At 43.2% G+C, this 22,959-nt stretch overlaps 1 protein-coding gene across 1 annotated transcript in view; it reads right to left on the reverse strand.

The window, feature by feature from the left end:
* The window catches only part of PRDM6 (PR/SET domain 6), a 75,381-nt gene extending 52,836 nt beyond the window's left edge, over nt 1–22,545 (reverse strand). Inside the window, exons 1-2 of the mRNA XM_054288801.1 lie at nt 22,029–22,545; nt 12,466–12,773 (exon numbers count right to left, since the gene is read on the reverse strand). Coding sequence (XP_054144776.1) covers nt 12,466–12,773; nt 22,029–22,545 — 825 coding nt within the window. The remainder of the gene's footprint in view (nt 1–12,465; nt 12,774–22,028) is intronic.
* Nucleotides 22,546–22,959: the final 414 nt, after the last annotated feature.

The following is a 22,959-nucleotide window of genomic DNA, read 5'->3' on the forward strand; positions in this document are numbered from 1 at the left end:
ATGAAACCATATTCTTAATAACCTTAATATTTCATAACCTTAATATTTCTACCATATTCTACTTTCACCCATAAGATTCGTGAGCAGTTTGAGCAAATGTTAGAACTGATTCAGCCTGTGTATATATGCAAAACTGCCCAAATATAAAGCATACAACATAAGACCTCTTCTGGCATTTGCAGTTGTATCCTTTGCTCCTGATTAACTGAGTCCCAGTGAGTAGCGCAGTCAGAGTTACCTGTGGGACAAACCACCTGCAGCTATAAGTGGAAGATTCAAATTATCTCTCAGTTTTCAGACACCCCAGTGAGGTGCTGGTCAAATAGTTACAATTTTTTTCCCAACAGGGAACAGAGAAGAGTCATGCCAGAAGGCATGGAGATCCAGCTCCCTCTAATCACAACCAGCACAGTCTGGGCACAATGGGGTGTCAGCCCATAAGACAATTACACTTGCAAGGATTTGCACCCTTGGGCATGGCACTGTGCTAGCAGACATACACCCACATGGCTTACAGTCCACAGCAAGCTTCTGTCTGCTCAGCTTGGACCAGGGACAGAGCAAGCTGGTGCTCCTGCCTTGGTGGGATACCATCTTTCCCAGTACAGTGCTGAGGACACTAAGATTTTTAAGAAAACCTTGCATGAGCAAATATATTCATGAAGCTATCCTTTAAGGTTTTGAAACCTTGACCTAGATGAAATGTTTCAATTCATCAGCAAGAGAATGGGGAAAGTCCAGAGGAGAACATAAGCATGAAAATTAATAATTCTGAATGTTATCATTTTTTTATGTTTCACCCATGTCTTTCTGGGGGATATCCATGACTTATCATCAGACAGCACAAAAACTGAGTAATAGATCAGCAGTGCAATGCTCATGAGACAAGTCTAGCCTGGTTTGTGAGAGTGCTAAAATTTCCTGTAATCTTTGAGAACAAAGAGAAAGAATAGCAGTAATCTTCTACAACACTCATAGTCAGAGAAAGCCCTGTCTCTTTCTCCAAAGTCATTGGCATTACACTGCCTTGCTGTCTTATTCTTCATCTTCTTCAAACACTTCTTTTTAGGAGCCTGCATCTCTCTGTTGTACCAATTTTTCCTGTGATCTAAAGGCCTGCTTTTTCAGCCTATATAGATACTTGAATTTGCTGAAAAAAGATATCTAGCTCACTGATTTTCACATTGAGACTTTTAAAGGGTGTGAAGGAGGGAGAAATTCAGTCAACCTTTCAGTCTATGGCAAGCTGATCCTTGGATGCTGAACTACACAGGCTCTCTTGTACAAAATTTCTCAACATTAATTCTGTTAGATATTTACCAGATAAGTTTGTATCAAGTTGCAGTGGATGGCTGTAGCATTATTTTAATAAAGCAACGGAAAGAAAATATTAATGTAGAAATACTAATGTACATCCAGACCAACTTTGCTTTTTAAAGAGAAATCTTTGTTCCACGTTTAATGCCAGATGACAGCTAGAATGGATACGCTTAACAGCAAACTTACAGTTAATTCTTCAAATAAATCAAATCACCATCACTACAGAAGGAAAATGCCAAAATATTTGTTCCCTTTGTAGGAAGCTCTAAAATAAAAACATATTCTTTTGCACAAAAATCACAAGAATAATTTTCATGTCAGATTTTTACAGAAGCAAATAATAAAATAAATAGGAATTTGATTTAAATTTTTAAATTAAAAATTAGAAAATAATAAAAAACAAAAGTAAGAAAAGTTAAACAGACACAGTGGTGGTCCATATAGACACTGAGTTGTCTATAATCATAATTGCCAGGACAGTGAATAACCTTACCTTAACTATCCCTGCAGCCTGCTGTTTTCTCTGCAGATACAGCAGCAGTGTTAAGTTCTTGATTCTTTCATCCCTTAAACAGATGAATGAAAGCCAAGCATGGCAGAGGGAGGAGCATTGCTACCCTTGTTATTCCCAATTGTGACTGACAGCATGCTGAGAGGCATTGCTAACTATTTCTGATCATAAATACAGCCACTACAACATGCAGGCCCACAGGATCTAAATGACTAGTGTAAAGTATAATATGTGGACCTGTGACATTTCAGAAGAGATAAGTTATAATTTGGAAGAAATATAAATCAAGAATAAAGGATTAAGGAGAGTAAGACTCAACCAAAGCCTTCAAAGTGATCCAAAATGGCAGTTACTATATCTTTGAATGAGAGACCAGCTGGTTTGGCTTGGCAGCAAACGACAAAATTGCACACAAATTAGCCTTTCAAAAGTAAAAACAAAATCAGTTTAAACAATGAGGTAAAACTTCTGCAATGCTATTGCCGCTGGGTCGTGTCACTTTTGTGTAATTTGGGCATGAAAATTAACATCTCATTGAATAAACAAAAACTCACAAAGGTTAAGAAAAGAGGCAGACAAATATGGTCTTTGGAGGAAAGGGAGGCTACAGACCCCAGCCTGACCTTGGGCCATCTTTTGTTGGGAATGGCAGACCCCGAGGTCAGACAGCACTCTGCCAGAGTTGCAGTCTGAGCCCACCCAGGCTCAGCTCGTGGCTCCCTCCAAGGCCGGCTCTGCCATGGGCTGGGCTGGGGACGCCCCTGAGCCCAGGCTGGGGCTGCTGCCGAAGGGTCCCCATGCCCAAAACTCACCAAACCCCGAGACTGGGGCCGCGTCAGCGCCATCCAGGAGAAACAAGCAGAAAGGTTAATGTTCCTAAAATACAACCTTTCATTCCAAGTAACCTGAGTGCGATCCAGGTTTGATCAGAATAGAGAACGGAACTCGGATGAGGCAACGCAGATGAGAAGATTTAATCGTCTATTTGGGACCCATCTTTTTCCTGTACATTTTCATGTTTAATATGCAGTCTAAGGAAATGCCAATGTTCATCTTCCTTTTCCTTATCTTTTTGATAAAATTTTAGCAGAAACAGAGCTTTCTAAACTCTGGTTTTTAAACATGCTGAAAGATATGCAGCAAATTAAACTCTACAATGTTGATCCATGAGCAACAGCAGAGATTCACCTGGGTGAAAAGCTCTGGTCCCGACACAGAAAGAAGACCTAAAGTTTATCAGGAACTAAAATGCCAGAATCAGGGTGTGGTTCCTAACAATGCACAGGTTTGTCCATAGAAAGAAGAACTCTGCTGAAAACACAGCTGAAGTCCCGGCTTGGTACACTTCAATAACTGCCCCAAAGGATTACAACACCTTCAAGTGAAATTTCTAAGTTTGTGTAACTTTTTGTGCATTTCTATTAGAACTGCTCAAAACTAATCTGCAATTTGCACTTTTCAGTGAAAACCACACCTTTTATTTAAATCAACCCTTTTTTCAGTAATCTGTGTTTTGTGCAAGTATTGTGATGATACTTTTGCATCAGTTGAAAAGAAACATGTTTATGTTCATTAAATGTTCCTATCTCTTCCTGAACTTTCTGAATATGTGCCATCTCAGAATCCTACCAGTCTTCCTGCCACGGCCTTATGTCATGGATGAGAATCTTTTTTCTTTTTCTAAATGGTATTTTGGGTTTTTTTTTTTTCATTAAATGCAATATGTCATATTATTTGCTCTGAAAGACAAATAATTTTTTCAGTGGCAGAAAAATGTCACTTTGTTACTGCAGCTGTCACTGAAATATTGCTGGTCACAATAAAATGAATCAACACAAACCCAGGCTAAAAGCTACAACTCTCTCTTCACTTCTCTAATTGGAAATTAAGTCGTGCTTTATTAGAAACTGATTATACAAAAAAAATCCTGTTCTGAGTTCTCTGCACTTTTGTCAAAGTAATGAGTATCTCTTTCATCTCCTTTTACTGGAGCAGTGGAAATGGAGAGACCATTCAAGACAGCTTGAAATAGAAATAGGAATAAGAATAGAAACAGGAATTGAAATAGAGAAACAGAAACAGAAATAGATAATAAAAATAGAATCTGGAAAAGAGATTCTATTTTTAGAATCTAAATTCTAATTCTTAAGAATTTAAAATTACTTTCTTAAAAATTACTTTTACTGAAGTGGTGAGCTCTTTTTGCAAAATTATGGTCTTAAAATGTTGCCAGTCAGCCATACTACTATAAAATTCCTTCCATAGATTGATAAAAACTAATACCCTGCTTTCCACAGTGAATGCTGATGTGGCAAAAGCAATAAGTACATATAAAATAATTTAAAAGACAAAGATTGTGGTCTTTAGAAGTTTAGTCTAGGTGAAAACAGTGAACCTTAGATTTGCTAACTTCATATACGTTTTAGATGACACTTCAGTTAATGCAGGATTACTAGTTTAGGACCATAACACTGACCACTACTCTATTTGCCTAAAAAATGAAAATGCCTAAATGAAAATCCAGGGCTCCATTACAGGTGAACAATACGAAAAACAGAGCCTCCCTCTGGCCTCTATTTCATAGGAACTGGTAGTTGTGATAAAACCACTTTTCTCTACTGTAGTTCTACAAATGAAATCAAAACATCTTCAGAAATACCCTCAGGTCAATAAATTTGCTTTCTTATACACCAGTTGGTCTCCACACCGAAAGTATCAGGTTGAATTACTGATAAAATACAGAATTGTTTATGTACATCTTGCTAAATCCAGGCAACTAATATGCAGTGTAGTACAAGCAACAAATTTATGAGCTACACATTTTTCACAAGATACAGGAAAAAAAATGTTTTTCTTTGATTCTAATATTCATCTAACTAAACACAATGCACTGCTACACAGCCCCTGGCAGTGCAAACCTCACTTTTTCACAGCAAAATATTGTCGTTATGTCGAATGAATACATTTATACAAAGGTCCCTTTACATTTACTGCAATATTGTTGTTTGTAGACACCAGCACAAAATATTCAGGGTGGTTCTGCCAATCTGAAAAAGCTACTCACCTATCTTAAAAAAAAAAAAAAAAAATTTAGGAATTGTGATTACACTGGTACTGGGTTATTCAGTCATGCCTGAAGACCTCCTTAAATCAAAGCTCACAGTGACATCAATGGCTATCTTTTCCATGCAAGGACTGATTAACAACTGCAGGATATCAGTCTTGATATGCATATGATACAAAATAGCTTTTTGCGAGCTATGACTGGATCTTGTGTACAGTTTGCAAAAAGAGCCTCCTGAAAGCACCTGCATTTTCAAGTTTTTACCATGAACATTGCTTATGTCCATTCAAGTAGAAAGCACTGTGGTTTTGTGGTTGATAGCTAGCATTTTGTGGCTTTATTGTACTTGTTTTAATATAGGAAAACTTCTAGAGCATATTTGCTTTGTGACATCATTTCTTGATTGTGTCTTGCAGAAATAATTGACCCACATCAAGTTACTGTACTTCATATCTATTTGTTAATTAGAACTTTAAGATGCAACAAATAAAACACACTATCGACTTTTAAATCTTCAATCAAATAAATATTTACAGCTGCAATTTGCCAAAATTATTTACCTTTCAATAACAGATCACAAAAAGTATATGTGCTACAGATTCAAGTGAATGCCTTGACTGTCAACAAACAAATTACAAACAGAAGGAGAAATAAGTGTTCCGGCTATCGTTACAGGCTATAAATAGCTGATGTGGTTCTACTTTAAAGATGTGTGATCTTCTACATTAGTAGGCTTTTTCAATGCATAATTGACCTTGAGATGGAGAATAACCTCACAGTAGAGTGGCTTTTCTTTTAAAGAACAATGAGTATAGGTACTAGAGGATGTGCCTGTTGTCAATGATCGTTGCTGAAATCTGCCTATACCACACTGGGACAATCAATTTTGTAAATGATTGCAATAATCAAGGAAATTGCCTAATTTATAAATCCTGGCATACAGCATTTTAATGGATTTCTACATTTTAATGCTGATGCTTTCAAAGCCAAATGAATTGTTGTCCAAGCTGTCACTACACAAAATGATAAAAACATTCAGTCTTGCTGGTAACTACATCTCATGGATATTCAGACCATCAGGTACATAATCACTCATTAGTGAAACCTGTGATAGTTTCCAGTTACAAGCCAATGGAAAAAAAGGCCACAGTTTCCTTATGAAAAAACCTTCTAGGAGCTGAGGAGTAAAAACAGCTGAGAATAACTGAAATAAGTAATAAAAAAATAAAAATATTCCTAGCATCCTTTCCACTGTTCTACCCCACACACTTTTTTTTCCCATAGGTAAAAAAACAGAATAATCTTATTTCTATAACTAAAAGGCTGATCTAAGAACTTTTTGGCCACAGATTCTGTCAGGGCAGGCATTGTTCAAACGGAAGGAGGACAAATGTAGGACATGATGCCATGGCTGTGGCTGGTGGGTAATTCTACCTAAACCACCCTCCAACTCACTCTCCACCCTGAAGCTGGCTCTGCAGACGTAGTTGTACACGCATTGCTATTCTCAGTTAAACCTTAAGCAATTGATTTCAGCCAATAGTGGGCTGGCAGTGCTTTACTTACTGCTCAATCTCACTAACCTGACATTTATGGTGTACTGATTGGCCTATGTCAGTGGTGGTGGTTGTAAATTCACTTTGAAAAGCTTTGTGTTAACAGCCTTCAACCAGGCTCCGAGACGAGTATGAGCAGGCGAGCTGACAATTGCTCGACCTCCTGCCCTTATTACAGTGAGTAAATCAGGCTTTGAGCCATTAGGCTGGAGCCCCAGGCCTAGGCAAAAAGGATTGACATGACTAAAGGTCAACCTCTGTCACACATGTGTAACAATTTGGATAATGGAATTCTGTAACTTATCTGGAAAAGGTGCCAAGTGCGTAGAGGGAAGGTATAGCATGGGCTGAATTTTCCAGCTTTTATGTTAAGGGTTTACTCAAAAGTCTGCACTTAAATGTCTACGCGCATTTGATGCCGCAGATTCTGGGGGACCAAAGCGTGTGGAGCAGTGATTGAGGCAGTTCTGCAGAATATTGAGTGTCACCACCACCTGGAAAAGCACATTGCACTGCTTCACTTAGTCAAATCTATAATAAATACGTTATTGACATCAGGCCCACAACACATTTTGGACACTTGTATAGGTCATTAAACTACTGCCTTTATTTACCAATTTTGAATCAAAAGTCAGTTGAAATAATTACCTGTTAATAGTATCATAAATTAATTGCAATTTCAAGCCTTACAAACTAGTCTCATACAACAGTGGAAATCGCTTTTATAATTAATTAAATTAAAAGGTCTAATGTTTCCATAACACTGGTGCCCAGTCAGCAATGCAGAAAGGTAGTGGTCAAATAAGGACAGAATTGAGCTTTTATGTTTATTTGTGTTCCACTTCAGTATTTTTGCATATTACATAATGAAATCTCCAAGGTGAGATTATGTGCCATGGAAAAACAGATAGTCCCTGCATGATCTAGCAATTTAGAAAATATTTTTTTTTCTGGGAATAGTGTGTGTCCAGACGTGTGCATGTTCCATGCAGTCCTCAGAATTCCTGTTTTCAGTAACACTCTTAAAATTCTGGGCCTGTATCCAACTCCAAACACCAAAGTGTATTCCAAACTTCACTTTGTTCAATAGGAGGAGAATCTGTCCCCACGCCAAATTAGATTAATTTTGTAGCACATGTATTTAGGCATACTATACATACATTCTGTAGACAGAAAGAACATACCAAAAACATGGAGATCCATTAAAATAATGCATAAGTCTTATAAAAGTCACAGGTCTTCTAAAAGAAACATCAGGGTTTTGTTTAGCTCTTCTAAGAACTAAAATTATTAAATATAAAATACCACACTTGTGATCTCACTAACTTTTTATGGACCTTAAGAAAGGAGTTTGTAACTTATAGAAGTTATCTGGGAAAATGTGTTAGTAAATGATCCAGAAATACCAATGATAGAAGGCTGCTTTGTAGATGCTTAGCACAATTTTCTTCTGAGGTACACAAATGGAGTCTTCTTACTGAGCTTACAGTTTAGCATGCTACTGACCACAACATTAGTGATATTTTCCCACAGCACTAGAATTTGAAATCCATGTAAAAATAAAAATCATTGGTCTTTTTCAATGGAAAATAAATGCAAGAGTGCTACATCACACAAAATCCTCAGAAATGGCAAAACAAAAAAATAACAGAATGGCACCAGCTGTTACTCTGAATAACTCAAGACACAATAGCAAAGTAACTAAGGAGGTTTTTCAAGACAAAATTACTTGAATTTCATGCACATGACAAATTTAAAACAGAGCTGACAAGCAGTCTGGAATACTAGATGACGGATTGCTGAGAAACATAATTTTTACTTTAATACAACGACAGCATGCACATAATTCTATCCCCCAGTGCTTTTCTGTAACAGCAAATTTAGTCCAAAACTGCAGCCTTGAGAATCTGGATAAGAATCTATCACCATAACTGCAATGAGTGCTTCATTTGAAGCGCAAGGATTCTCCATGCATATTAATTTGTTCCAAAATGTCCAGTATTGCTGCATGGGCCCTGGCCAGAGTGCATCCCAGCAAAAAGCCTGTTCTTGGTCCAGCAGAAGGCAAAGGCAATGTTTTCTTTTGCTTCAGTTAAAGCAAAAGACAAGAAGGCAAAAAAGTACCCATATGATACTTTATTAAGATGACATGCACACTTTCTTGTGCCAGTTAATTTGGTGGGGGGAAGGAAGCAGGGGGACAGGGGGAATTTTTAATGGGGAAAATCAGCTACACAGATTTATCAATTTGTGTTTACTAATGAACACCCTGATACATACATACATATATATATATATATATATTTATATTTTTATATATATACACATATATATATACACACATATAATTTTTCTCGTCCATGTAAAAAGAAGTCGCATATAATAAAAAATTACTTCCAAAAATGCTACATTTCAATTAAGTAAAGTCAAAATGAAGTAAAATCATATATTTGATATTTTTAGGCTGTTGCAAGAAAAAAAATAGCTCTTTGACCACACATGAAAGAAAAAAAAAAGATATAGCAAACTCTTTATCAGGCACATGAAGAACAGGAAACGATAAGGCTGTATCCTTTGATATGTCTGTCAGTAAAATTTTTTCATCTAAGCTGCATTTGCAGGGGAAAATACCATTTACAAATTAGCTGTTTCCAGAATTCACAGTTTAAAGTTGGGAGCCTGAAAAATTTTGACTACTAAAATGTATGCACATTTAAACCTCAGTGTTTTATTCTAATAGAATTTAAGTGTATATCGTATACATTCCTTAAGTCTACTCTTATTAAATTTTGATGTTAAACAGAAAGGGGAAACCATGTGCAACTAGATTAATTTATCTCCAGGGAGTAAGGACACATTAATAATTGAGATAATGTTTTCATATATGTTGGAATCAAGTGTGCCTTTCCACTTCTTTATTAGAAAACACATTAGCGGAAAATTATCTCATTCTCATCAGTAAGACCTAATTGCTAAGAAAGTCTCTGTTTCTTTGCAATAACAAAAGGATTATTCTCACTACTTCAAAATAGAAAAAAAAAAGGAATCAGAAACATTATGAAGCACTGCTGGAATAAATGCCTGCATTACCAAAGAGAATGTTTATTTAATACACCCAGTCCTGTTTTTGTTTTAAACAAATCAGAGTTTATTGTATTTTTTTTAAATACAAGCAAACTCTGGTTATAGAAGTGGGCCAGAGGGGGGGAAAAAAAAGGCAGTACAACTGAAATGACTAATATTTTTGGCTTTCTGAAAGACTGATCTTTCTCTAAGTTATAAAAATTATCTTGGGTGATTGTGAGAGAGCTCTCTAATTTCCCATGAGCACCCATGGGTGTCGGGGCTGCTGTGAGGCAATGGAGTGGGGTGTAACTCGCTGTGATGCTGCGCTGCGCGCATTGCACACAAAGCAAACACCGAGTGCGTGGTGGGAACACTTGTGCAGACAGTCTGAAGCATATTTCCATAGCACTGAACTATACATCAAATGCAGTGCTTCTGATGTTTCCCACAACAAAGAGCACAAAGAAAAAAGCAACCAAAGCCGTAACTATGCTTAAAAGTGTTCGCAATTGCCCTTCTGTTTGCCTGGTGTACACAAAGAACTGTAAACTAAAACAAATATCTATCAACTTTACAGTCCCAAGGGCAAAATAATAAAATGCAATTTATGATACTAAAAATGTGAAATTCTCTCCATAAGGTCTATCAAGACCTAATGCTGAACAGCTGATCTGTAGACAGACTTGCATTTGCAGCTGTGTGGGAAACATTGGTGAAAGAGAATGGACTAAGGTCACAACTTTAAAAAGGGACTATGATGAAACATTTATTTATCATTCACAGTGATTTAATCCACACTCCTATACCACGTAGACTAAATGAATACAGACTGTTTAGATATATACTGCCATTTGTTTTTATGTATTTTCATAGATCAGGTTCTGTAAAATTACACTTTCTGATTACTTTCTTTTAATATATTTTTTTAATTAAACATTGGTCTTCTGACAGATAAAGTATGCCAAATTGAAAGACGAAACAAATGAGAAACAGCAAAATTTTGGGCTAAAGCTTAGAGTATGTGTTTCTTTGATAACAGTTTTTGTCATTAACAAAAATAATTCAAGACCGTGAGCAACATGTTATTATTAAATCAAATTGAATTCTTATTTTTAAGATAATTCTATTAAAATGCATGCATTCATTTTGCTAGCCAACAGGAAATCTGTGTTGTGTGCTAAGAGCACAAGAGTAATCCCACACAAAATCTCAGCTGACAAGCACTTACAGCCTGAATCTGGTACACAAAATAGTACTGGTAGGTTTTTTTTCCTTAGTATCTTTTTGGGTTTTGTTTATAATTTTTTAAAAGCCGTAACTTCTTTCATTGCTTCAAACCCTTTTTTAAGATAACCTGAAATATGATAAAAATCTTGCTTATTTAAAAAGGTATTGTCAGTATCTACAAGTTTACATGCATAAAACTAATTCACATGTTTTTAAAAGTTAAACTCATCCTGTAAATATTTATGGAAAAATTATCTGCCTCAATTTATCTAAATTTCAGTACTTATTGTAATATGTGGATCTGACAATCTCATTGCACTATTATATATTCTGTTAATTTGAACAGTCTAAATCACAATACCCTTCTTAACAATTCAAACTCCAACATCATTATAAAGTGGTCCATAAAAAATATGTGATTAATAAATATCCCAAAATACTGCCATTATAATCGCTGGGCTTTGGTATGAACAGGTTAGAATCCAAATTATCAATATCTGCTGTACAAGAGAAATTCCATCTCCACTGGAGGCAGCAGCAAAATTCCCAGTCATTGCAATTCATCCAGTTCTACTGATCACATTCAGGTGTGTTATGAGACTGATGTCTTTAATGTGAAAATCTTCTTGCCACAATGATGTTTTTGGATAAATACCTTGAGAAAAAGACCCTGGTGTGATGTTTATTATTTGTTTACATGCAGGAAAAGCATAGGAGCTCCAACTCTTCCATACCCCCAAACATCTTTCAAAGATCCATTCACTTTCCCTGTACACACGCTGAAGACAGCAAAAACACTGCATCTTCATGGATTCCTTATATTCTGAAGATTTGGATCTGGTGTGGATGAGCAAATACCACAGATCTATGGGCCTGTCTCTACTGACTGTTGCAGTTAGTTTTGAGGCAAGCAGAGATTGCAGCTACAGAGGACTAAGCAGAACTAAAAAATTATACCTTCCAGTACAAATCAAAGAAATTAATGGCAGAAGACTAGGAAGAGAGTAGGCTCTTTCTGACACACAGAGATTATAGGTTTTTCCTGAGTGATACCTGTCACTCTCTAAGGCAGTGACAAATATTTAAAAAAGAAAAACCAATGGCTTTGAGATATCGAAAGTGGCTTTCATAAAGCACTGGAAACCTCCTTTGGTGAACACACAGTAGGTACAGGACCGGAGCTGAACTCAACTGAGCAAGAATAAACTCCGTTGCACTGCAAAGGGTCAGGCTGTGGAGTAGGATCCTGGGCTTATTTCAGTAGCTTTTCTTGGACTGGCTGAGGGCCCCAGCAGAGGTGCAGCACTCCATCTCAACCCACATGCACTGCTCTAGCATAATACAGCTGGTGCTGTGACCTGAGAGCTCCATCAACTCTTGTAACTCAGGTCAAAATATAGAAAGCACTGGGTGCTGTAAAAGCTTCAGATCTCTCTGACTAAGACTCTCTACTACACACAACAGCACCTGCAGCAGTCAGCTCTTCTCATGCAGACCCATTGGAGCTCTGTGCTGTCCGCTGGTTTTCTGGCTACCTTTATCACAGCAAGGCTTTTTCTTGCACTGGCTACACTTTCAAACCTGCTTACTTGGTTTATTTGAGTTGTGGGTTTGTTTGCTTATCTTCACGGCTAGCTCTGGTGCTAGTACTACATACAATCACACTCCATGTTTACTTCAAAAAGATCAAATTTGACAAGGAAGGAAACACGATAACTTACTTCCCAGAGGTGCTGAGTGTTCCTGATGGCACCTGCTTGAACCTTTTCTGGCAGGAGCAAGATTCCCTGGAAGGGGCCGATCCAGGTGCCCTGCTGGATGCGCTGCGCGGCGCAGATGCCGTAGGCCAGGCCGGGCACGGTGCTGGTGCACAGGCACACCTCGCGGGGCAGGTCCCGCAGCCACTCGGGGATCTCGGGCGGCGGGGCGGCGGCGGCGGCGCTGCTGGTGCCCACCAGCCGGCGCAGGGAGTGCAGGGGCCCGTGCATCGGGCACTCGCCGTTCCGGTTATCCGCGCACATGTCGCATCCTGGGGGACAGAGAGGGAAAAGCTGTCAGTGCCCTGCTGCTGGCCACCACCGCCGCCACGGCCGTGCCGCGCCGATCCCTGTGCCTGCACTGCCATTCCACGGCTGCACAGCCGGTGCCCCTGCGCGCCGCGCCCTTCTGAGCGCCGCTTAGGCTCTTTCCCAGATCTCGCCAAAGCCTTAAGTAAAAAATTCCAAAGGCTGAGCAGAAATCCTGCAGACAATTTGCAAGCCTTGTGTATTCACAAACCTGCCAAGATTCATTTACTTTAACAATGTTTTTAAAGATGAATTTTTTTGACTAATGCAAATAGTGCAGTTAAACCATCCCAGTGTGTTTCAGCGAGACATTTTAAAACGCAGTCATAGCGTGTCACAAGTCCCTCTCAACTGCCTTACCACAGCTCAGCCCAATTAACCCAAATAAGGGCTTAATTGGAACAAGATTTAATTTAATCCTTATTTTAAATGAACATTCACTCTGGTTTTTACATTAACATGTGTGTGTGCATGTCTGTCTGTTTGGAAAATAAAATAAATAAACCAGAAACCTCATGAATGACAAATTGGAGCCTGCACGCACATTTACTTTACTAAAGACAAATCTAATCTTAAAACTGAAATTATGCAGCAAATATTTCTGGGCACACACTTGAAATTTTATTTATTGAATGAGAATGCATGTTCTTTGCCTGTACAATGTAAATGAAGCTAGGAAAAGACCAAAACAGCATATCTGAGTTCATGAGCAATTCCTGTGAAAAAGATCAATTTGTAAAACTGTTAATTTCCCTAACTGTTGTTAATAATGAATGATGTGTCTCTATTTTGAGAAGATCCTACCATGGCTTTTCTTTTCTGAGCAAAGAAAATTTTGGTTAAGTGTTTCCACTGCACACTATTCCACATGCCACAAATGTACATCTTCCAGGAAAATGTTTCATGTTCAAGAAATTAATTTCTCTGGAGATATGCCGAGTTAACATAACAATGAATCTCTTGAAATAAATTGCTGTCTTCTTCATATTTCATTTTTGTAACACAATAAATGTTTTAATATAAATTTATTCCAGAAATACAAAGAAAAACCAATAATTATGGCGTAATACTCTTGTAGCAAGTCCTGCATCTTTCCCTTAACAATTTTATATACCACTCCTTATAAAAACAGAGCACAGCATTCACTACAGAAGTAGGAGTTTCTTGGTCTATGCCACAGATTTAGACTTGCTAGACTGCCTGCAACCACAGTCTCAATTCTCAGGGGCCCTGACTCAGATGTTCTTCTTCCCAAACTGGATGTACTGTGTATTAAGTAGGTCTCTTTCCTACAGATCCTTCAAAGGAAAACCCTCCCTTCATTTCATCAAAAGCTGCTAAAGGACAGTAAAAGATGCATCTTGAAATTATGGCTTCTATGTGTATTCTGCAGTTTTAGACACGCTACATAAACACTTTTTCCTGTCATCCTCTTTTAAACTTTAGCATGAAAAAAGTGATGCGTTCAGCAACAAGAAATTATTACTAAGTTACGTGTGGAAGCTAATTTCCCTCAAGATCATTACACCTTTGAGTCTTGCAGAAAACACCTGCCTCCACCTGGTGCTCGTCCGTCGGAGCTCCCTACCCGCAGCATGGCTCACAGATCCCAGCAGAAGGCAAGGAGACAAGCCCTGAGCCGTGCATCGCTCCGGCGGGTGCCCCTGCAGAGGGGCTGCACAGCAAACTGGCCCCAGGCCGTGCATCCGTCCGTCCGTCCATCCATCCGTCCATCCATCCATCCATCCATCCATCCATCCATCCACCCATCCATCCATCCATCCATCCATCCATCCATCCCTCCATCCATCCATCCATCCATCCATCCATCCATCCATCCATACATCTCCAGTAGGTCCAGCCGCCCAGCGGGGATGGCCCTCACGCTGCCACAAAGCGCGACTGTGGCCGCAGGGTGCAGCTCCTCCTGCCTTAGGGACATCATCCCCACCACAAAATGACTTCCCTTGGGCTGAAGCACCGCGGCAGAGGGGTTTTGCTCTCCCAGCCACATCAATTGGACGTGGATGGCGGGTGGGATTTGCCGGAGCCCAGGGAAGATATTTCTGGTGAGTCCTAAAAGAATGCAGCAAATATTCCTACAACCATTCTGAGGCATGATGAATAAAAGGCATCAAGTACATGCTGGAGAGGGAGGGAATGGGGCAGCAGGGCGGTTGGGGTTTTTTTGTTATTATTTCCACAGCTAGTTTGGAAAGTGAGGTATCACCACAGCATCTTTTCTTCCCTTTCCTCTTCAAAACCAGTCATCAAGAAACCCTGTGGTTTTGGCCTATCCAAAGCTATTAGGGGCAGCACTGCAGTTTGGCACCGGAGGTCACATAGGAAAGGATCCCAAATAGAAATAGGGAAGAAAAAACCCCAAACAATGAAAAAGCAAGCCCACAACCCAAAACAGTTTGGCATGTGATACACTCTAAACAGATTATGGCTGAACTCTATGATCTACAGTTGGACTTGATGACTTCACAGATCTTTTCCAACACAAATTGTTCTATGACTCTATGAAATCAATTGATTTCAATCTTCCCATGCAAGTCAGAAAGAAAACATCTTACAGGAAAACTGAGAGCTTAAAGAACGATATCTAACCACGATGTCAGTTAGCACCAGGGTAGGCCCTTGAATTTTAATTATTTGCACTGCTTTAATATTTTCTGGATACGCAACCCTCCTCATAACTAGCTGATTACAATGGCTTTCTTAGAGGAATTTTATCTCTGGAGAAATTTACATTAAACTGCTCAATATCTTCTTTACTCCAGTCAGACAACCTGCTGTGTGTTCCTGCATACAGCAGCCAGATATACATAACTTTTCATGCACAAAAATTTCAGTACCTGCCTAGAGCAATAATTCCGTAACTTAATTCTGACAATATGTGTGCATGAATTTGGATTAAACATTTTATTTCTACATTTCCAAGAAAAAGAAACTAAGAAATTGTCAAGGAGTACAAACAAACCCCGTGTCACTGTCATTTACCCTTACAGAAAGTCACACGTGGTGATACTTATTTTCCAGTGTCCAAAAACAGTGGTAATGTCTTAATGCTTGGCAGTCACAGTATCTGATCCCCCGCTGTGTTCCTTTCCCCTTTGTCCTGCCAAAGTTGAAAATTTGGAAAATGGAACATCTTTTGAAACTGTTTTGGCTAATGTCTTGTTGATGAGAAGGAAGGAATCTGTCTTTAATACTAAGCAGTACTGAAATTCCTCTTAGTTTCATGCTTCATACATTTAGCTTTAGTTGCTATGTAATTGCACAAATAAAATCTTTAAAAATTCTCATAAATGTTATAAGGAATGGAAGCCATCCTAGCTATATTTTACCATGCCTGGAGTAAAAAGCTACTGTGCATCTTTTCCTGTCCTGTAACTAACTTTTGTGTAATAGTGTAATACATGAAAGCGTCCATTTAAAGACCACCACTGTAGGCAATGTATTCCTTTGCCTCAGAGGACAAGGGAATGATTTCCTTCATATCATTTTGGGGAAAAAAATCAAGAGCTCCAAGACTTGCACACTATCCTTCCTCACAGCAGGATGAACAGCATCGTTTTTGTGTGTGCTGCAGAGCACAATGTGGCACGCTGCACCAACATGCTTAATAAGACATGGAAAAGAAGCGGGGCTTTGAGAGGGGCAGTGTCGAGGTCCACTCACATCACCAGAGTGGCCATTATCACCCGCACTGCTGTGGGGGGGGTTCACAAGAAAATGATGCTTCTAAAAGTGTGAACTTCCCAGAGCATGGCCAGACAGGGTGCCCAGGAGAGCTGCCCTGTGCCCTTCCTCCAGTTCTGGCCTCGGAGAGCAGCTGAGTGTGAGCACAGGTCTTCACTGAGAATGGCTGAAATGGATAATTCTGCTTTCTGCAATAGCATCACTCAAGCCCCAAATCAAGCCAAGAAGAAGCAAGAAATGTAAGAAAATTGGAGGACTTGCTGAAAATGGAAAAATAAAGGAGGACTGCAGCCAGAGCAGAGTATGTGCTGATAAAATCTAGAGATGTAGAAGGTAAAGTCAGTGGGAATACTGCATTGCAAGCCCAGATACAGCCAAACACTTTGGAAGGAGATCAGTTTCCTTCTTTATACCTTCATATTCTATAGATAAGGAGGATTAAGGAAAGGAAGATGCAAGAAAAGAAAATAAAAGGATTTCCTAGAGGAGCTGTTTGGCATGGTTCTTATGGAAGGATTGGAAGATGTTACTGTTTATGTGCCTCCAGAAAAATGAACACAGTGTAATGCCAATACTATAACTCCGTGTGAGTACACTTAAAAGTACTAAACCTAAGCAAAAGGACATATCATTGCCCCCAAAATGTAATTTTAAACACACACCAACATAAATAACACTACTACTGCACACTTTAAAGCAAATCTGAAAGGAAAAGCCTTTCATCAGTGAAACTAGGGTTTAACACAGTGTTTTTACCAGCAAACCAGCTGTAACAATAAATGAAAGAAATACATTTTTTCCTCAGCAATAATATGCTTCAAAGGTGCAGTTAGACTGGATACCTGCAGTTTGCTGGTATTAAAGAAGGGTGGCCTCTGACCCTTTGCTCCATAATTCACCGCAAGCATGCAGGTATCCAGTGTAAGTGGCCATCATTTCACATGGTATTATTCACTTGCAAGTATAAATCACCACGGCTGGCCCTGCATCCCTGTCTGGGCCCGGGTACCCAGCTAAGCAGGAGGGAGGGCGGGAAGGGACTGTTTCCCTTCCTTTCCTGAGGGCTGGAGCTTTCCAGGGAAGCTCAGCCTCCCTCGTACTTCAGTTTCCTCATCGATGAGCTGGCATCCACCTCCTTTCACCAAATTATTGGCAGTTTCTATCAGACTGCCTCACCGGAGGCAGGCTTTCGGGGCTACGAAACGCGGATGCGTTTTCCCGTCGGGTGGCCTCTATTTATTCAGTTATTAACTCTAACAACTCTCTGCCGAGAGCGGGACCGAGCCCGGCCCGCTGTCCCGGGGCTGTCCCGGTCCCCTCTGGCAGGGCTGTGGCCCCGGGCAGTGCCTCGCTGCCCGTTCCCCCGCGGGTTCCGCCGCTCCCGGCCGGGGCTCAGGCGCACCCCGGGGTTGCTCCTCCTTCCCCAGAGCGCCCCGGAGCGGGTCAGGGGGCCCGCCCCGCCTTCAGAGGCGCCTTCGGGTTATTTTTAAGAGGCGAGTGTAGGGCGGGTTGAGGGAGGCGGGTTTGATTTTCCCTGCCTTCTACTGTAGGTATGAATGAATTAAATTTCCGTGTCAGGTATGAGAAGGGTAGGAGAATATTGTGTGTAGATAAACCTTGCCACCCTCTGCCCCTGAGAGACCCCCATATACAATGTAGAGATGATGAATAGGCGCCAGGAGAGGAGATCGAAGTTCAGCCCGCACCGGCTCCACTCTCTCCTACAAAACTATAGGGCAATTAATTGCGGCTTGTCCCCTCATCCTTCATCTCCTGGTGGCACATATCGATGGAGATTACTGCTGATGGACCATTTTATCACCCTAAATAAACAGTCACCACCTTCTCTAACCTCAATCTAATGTATGGCTATCTGCTATGTTTAAGGGTGCTGGGTAACTAATGATGTAAAATAGCTAAATCGTACAGGTTACCATCAGCCCAAAGGAAAAAAAAAAAGTCCGAATATTTTCCACACCGATCCACTTCACAGCATGTTACATATACTCTGTCTCCCCATAAATTGAATGGGAAAAGGCGTGCAAAGTGCATGGTGGCGTGACACTTCAGTTTTACACGGCGTATTTATTACAGCGGCAGGTTGGTGCTTGCCGGCGAAGGTGGAGGAGTCTCAGAGCTCTCGGTGCGGAAGCGCCTCCCCGGGGCTCGGGGCGAGCCTCCAGGGGAACAGCCGGTCCCGCAGCCCCGGGCACACCCGAGGAGATCGCTCCTGCCGCCCCAGCGCCCACAAATATCCTAGTCCTTCCAGATTCGAGGCTGGAAAGCAAACGGTCCCCAGCCTCCTGCCACTTTATCGGGGCTTTAGCATAATCCCCTTTACTTCCCTGCGGGTAAAGACTGCTGGGCTCTAGTCAGGGTTTTGCCTCTTAATTGCTTCTTTTTTATTATCATTATTATTACTTTTCCCTAGCTTATCCCCTTTCAATTTAAAACAATTACATACAGACGCTTAACCCGCAGCTCCTAGGCGGCCCCCGCCCCCTTCCCTCACCCAAGACCGTGCCATATTCATTGATATTTGACGATCAAGGCGTGTGGCTACTGGGAAACCGCCGCCCATCCATCTTCCCGCGGCGGCCGCCCGGCGCCGGGCCGGGCCGAGCGCTGGGGAGCGGGAACGGGCGGGGAGGCCGGGCCGGGACGGGATGGACAGACAGCCTCGGCAACCGGGACGGGACGGGACGGGACGGGACGGGATGGACAGACAGCCTCGGCAGCCGGGACGGGACGGGACGGGACGGGATGGACAGACAGCCTCGGCAGCCGGGACGGGACGGGACAGCCTCGGCCGCCGGGACAGCCTCGGCCGCCGCTCGGGCTCCCCCGGCGGGCCCGGCCGCGGCCCCGGCCCCGCAGAACCAGCGGGGCACACGCGGAGTCTGCCGGCGCCTCTGTGGAGCGGGTGGGACCTGCCGGGGAGCGGGGACACGCGGGGAGCGCCGCGAAAGGAAGGGATGCTCGGCATGGAGAGAGGGGTGTTATTTGTTATTTGGGAAAGTGGGGGAGACAGGGCACCCGCTCGGTTGGTGAAGGAGGTACAGCTGGGATTAGAGCCCGAGAAACAGACGGAGCCTGCGGGGCCGGGCAGAGGAGCAGAGCGGCGCCCCCGCTCCGGGCAGGGCGTGAATCCCGGCGGGCGGGTGACTGTGCCGGGCTGGGGAGAGCCCGCCCGTCCCGGGCTGTCCTTGGGGCTGTCCGCAGATGGAAGCGCAGCAAGCAAGCACGACTCAAACTAAAGTAGACGGCGCCTCATCTCACCCACAGCCCCCACCTCCTTCCCCTCAAGCGGGCAGTGAGGGTGGGAATGGTGCGAAACGGGAGTGAGGGTGGGAGTCAAGGCGGTGGAAACCCCGCTGCCCACGCACCGCTAGCGTGACCCCGGCCGCGCTCGGGCAGCCAGGCCCGTGTCCTGCAGCTTGTTCCCTTGATCGTGCGAGGGCTGGGAGTGCGTGGCACGGCACGGGCTGTAGCTGCGGCTCTCCTTCCTCACTGACAGTTTACTTTTTTTTTTTTTTTTTTTTTTTTTTTTTTTTTTTTTTTTTTGAAGCACGAGCTGCCCAAGGCAACTACGCTTGGTCCCAGAAGACCGAAACACTCGGGCTGCGAGTTTCGCTCGGAGGCAGCTAATAACCGCTAGAGCGAAAGCCGCCCAGTAAACAAGTAAATTATAGGAATGTTTAGATCTAGCTGAAGAAAAACAAACATAAAAAAAGTCGAGATGGCGCTGGCTGCCCCCTGCCCGTCCTTCCGACGGCGACGGCGGCCCCGCCAGAGCCGGACGCGATTCACAAGCGTCCTTTCCGCGATCGATCCCTTTGCTTCCCCGAAGCTTCCACCTTTTGCACCGCGCTCGGGAAGAAATTATTCAGGCTTCGCCTCCGACTCTGCGGGGTGCTCTTATTCCACTCAGTCTTTAAAAACATCCCCCCTCCCGCAAACGCTTTTTAATATTCCTTTCTCCTTTTACAACCTTTACCCTTTAGGTTTACAGAGCGGCTCCGAGAAGTAAAACATGGATTGTTTGAACCGTTCGGTTGTCGATTAGAAGTGCATTTCGGATTCCATTTTCTGCATGTAATTTATAATATCACGTTTTCTTCACCCGAGAACACAAAATACAGGAACAAGTTTCACAACAAGGTAAGACTAAGCATGAGGAAGTCGCTCAAAATAAAGTCGACAACCAATATAGAAGCATTTGAAATGTTAAGAAGGCGGGAAAAATCTCCACCAAACTCCGATTCAACTTTCCCCCCCTAACATATGCGCAGCGCTGAAGACTGTGCTAACACCCACCCAGTTTAATTAATACATAGCAGGATGTCATGGAAACTTTCAAAACAAGCTCCTCGTCTGAAATTGAATTAAACGAATCCGCGTTTTGCTTGGGCATGTGTTTCAGGATTGCTGGTTTGGGGTATCGTTTTTCTGTTCAGCAGCCTTCCTTAAACCGACATTTGGGGAGTGGTGGTTGAGAAGGACAACCAAAAAAAAAAAAAGAGTTTTAAGAAACCTTAGGATAAAAGAGAGTGTTTGAAACAATAATATTTTTTTAAAGTGCATGGGTCGAGGCCATGTGTTTTAAGAGGGACAGATCCAGATCCGCGTGCTCTGAATGTTAGTTATAAAACTGATGAACTATTAGGAGTTCATACAGTTCTTTTCGTGTCGTGAATTTCCTCGGTCGCATCGTATTAATAGATAGAGGGTAAAAAAAAGACAGAAGTTTCTAAAATTACAAACCTTTCATCCGTACAGATGTATAATGATAAGGGAGCCCCCTCCCCCCCCCAAAAAAACCCTCCCAGCTGTATAATAGGCTACAGCAGTATAAAACTCTTTAGAACCGCAAAGTCCTAAGTTAATTCTGACTCGTGCAGACTTTTTCGTGGAGAAAATAGGCTTTTCTCTTTAAATGACCATGTCATGCTTTTCCGTAGGGGTGGAAACTAAAACCAACGAGGTGTTAACGAGGTCTGAAAGGAAACGATACTCCGAGATAAGAAAGAGGAAAACTTTGCCCTAGACCATCTGATGAAAACTGCAACTCTTCCCCTGCCCAGGTCGGAGGAGTAATTGATTTCTGGATATTCAGCGAAGCCCGGGCTTTCCGGGCAGGAATGCAGTGGGACATACAAGGCGAGAAAGGACCAGCTTTGTAGCTAGTCGCCCTGAACCTTTTCTGAATCCATTTTCCTAAGCAGCCCTCCGAAAAAAATCTACCCCCGCCACAGCCTTTCGGATGAAGCGTGCCTTCCAGGGAAGGACACGGCTTTCAGACCAGAAAAACTGCTGCTGAAGGGCTGCAGCCCGTCTCCTGAAACAACTGGTATCAAGGCAAAAACTAAAGGGAGGGAAGGGCGAGACGGAGGATGCTCCTGGTGGAGTGAGAGCGGTGCAGGCACCGACCGCAGCCTGGAGCGTCCCCGGGCTGGCCCCAGGCGCGGAGGGGAAGCGGCGGAGGAGGGCGAGAAGGGCACGGTACGTACGGTTGTTGGGGTCGCTGGTGTGCTGGTTCAGGGGGATGATCTCCATGCGCTGCTGTCCGTACAGGTAGTAGTCCAGTTCCTCGGCCGTGCAGCGGTACCGAGCGGGGCCACGCTCGCCGCATTTGCCGCCGCCGGCCCCGCACAAATCCTTGCCCTGCAGGGGAGCGGGCGCTGCCCCGGCCGGGAGCTCCGAGCTCTGCAGCGGGCCGAACACCGGGACCTGGGTCACAGGCAGGGAGGTCAGGCCGGCCAGAGAAGCCGCGGCTGCAGCGACGCAGGACGAGGTGGAGGAGGAAGACGGAGTGGACGAGGAAGAGGAGGAGGCGGAGGAGAGGGAGGTCGGGCGCTGGCGGAGGCTGTCAGCCGGGGGCTCGGCTCTCTCGGGTGGCTGGAGCTGGGCGAGGGGCCCGCTGCTTTTGAGCTGGCTGCTCTGCGGGAAAAGCTGCTGCCAGTGCTGCAGATAGGCGGGATCCACCTTCAGGAACGCGGATCCGCCGGGATCTCCGGGCTTCAGCATCGCTCTGCCTGTGGAGCAGGGAGGAAGGGGACAGAAGACGTGAGACCCCCGCCCCGCCCTGGCAGAGCCGCCTGGCCCCGCGGTGGGACCCGCGGTCGGACAGACGCTCGGACACGCTGTGCCACGCGTGGGCTCTGCGCCGAGGCCGCGCGGGACCGTGCGCCCGCCGCTTCTCCTGTCCGTGGCCAGATCCGTCAGGGGAAAGCCTCGTCCCGAAAAGTCCCAGGACGAGAAAGGTGGTGGCCGGGGCGACACGGCGGAGCCCGGGCAGGAGGCGGGCGGTGGCGGGCAGCCCCTCACGCCGCCCTCAGCCCGAGAGCCCCCACTCACCCCGTCCCCTTCGCACGCACTGCCTTCCCTTTCCACTCCTTCCCTCTCTCCGCGGAAGCAAACGACTGTCCGCTGACAACAGGG

Source organism: Melozone crissalis, unplaced genomic scaffold, assembly GCF_028551555.1.
Source record: "Melozone crissalis strain CALT ecotype California unplaced genomic scaffold, PUWL_Pcris_2 ptg000005l_1, whole genome shotgun sequence".
In the NCBI taxonomy this organism is placed as follows: Eukaryota; Metazoa; Chordata; class Aves; order Passeriformes; family Passerellidae; genus Melozone; species Melozone crissalis.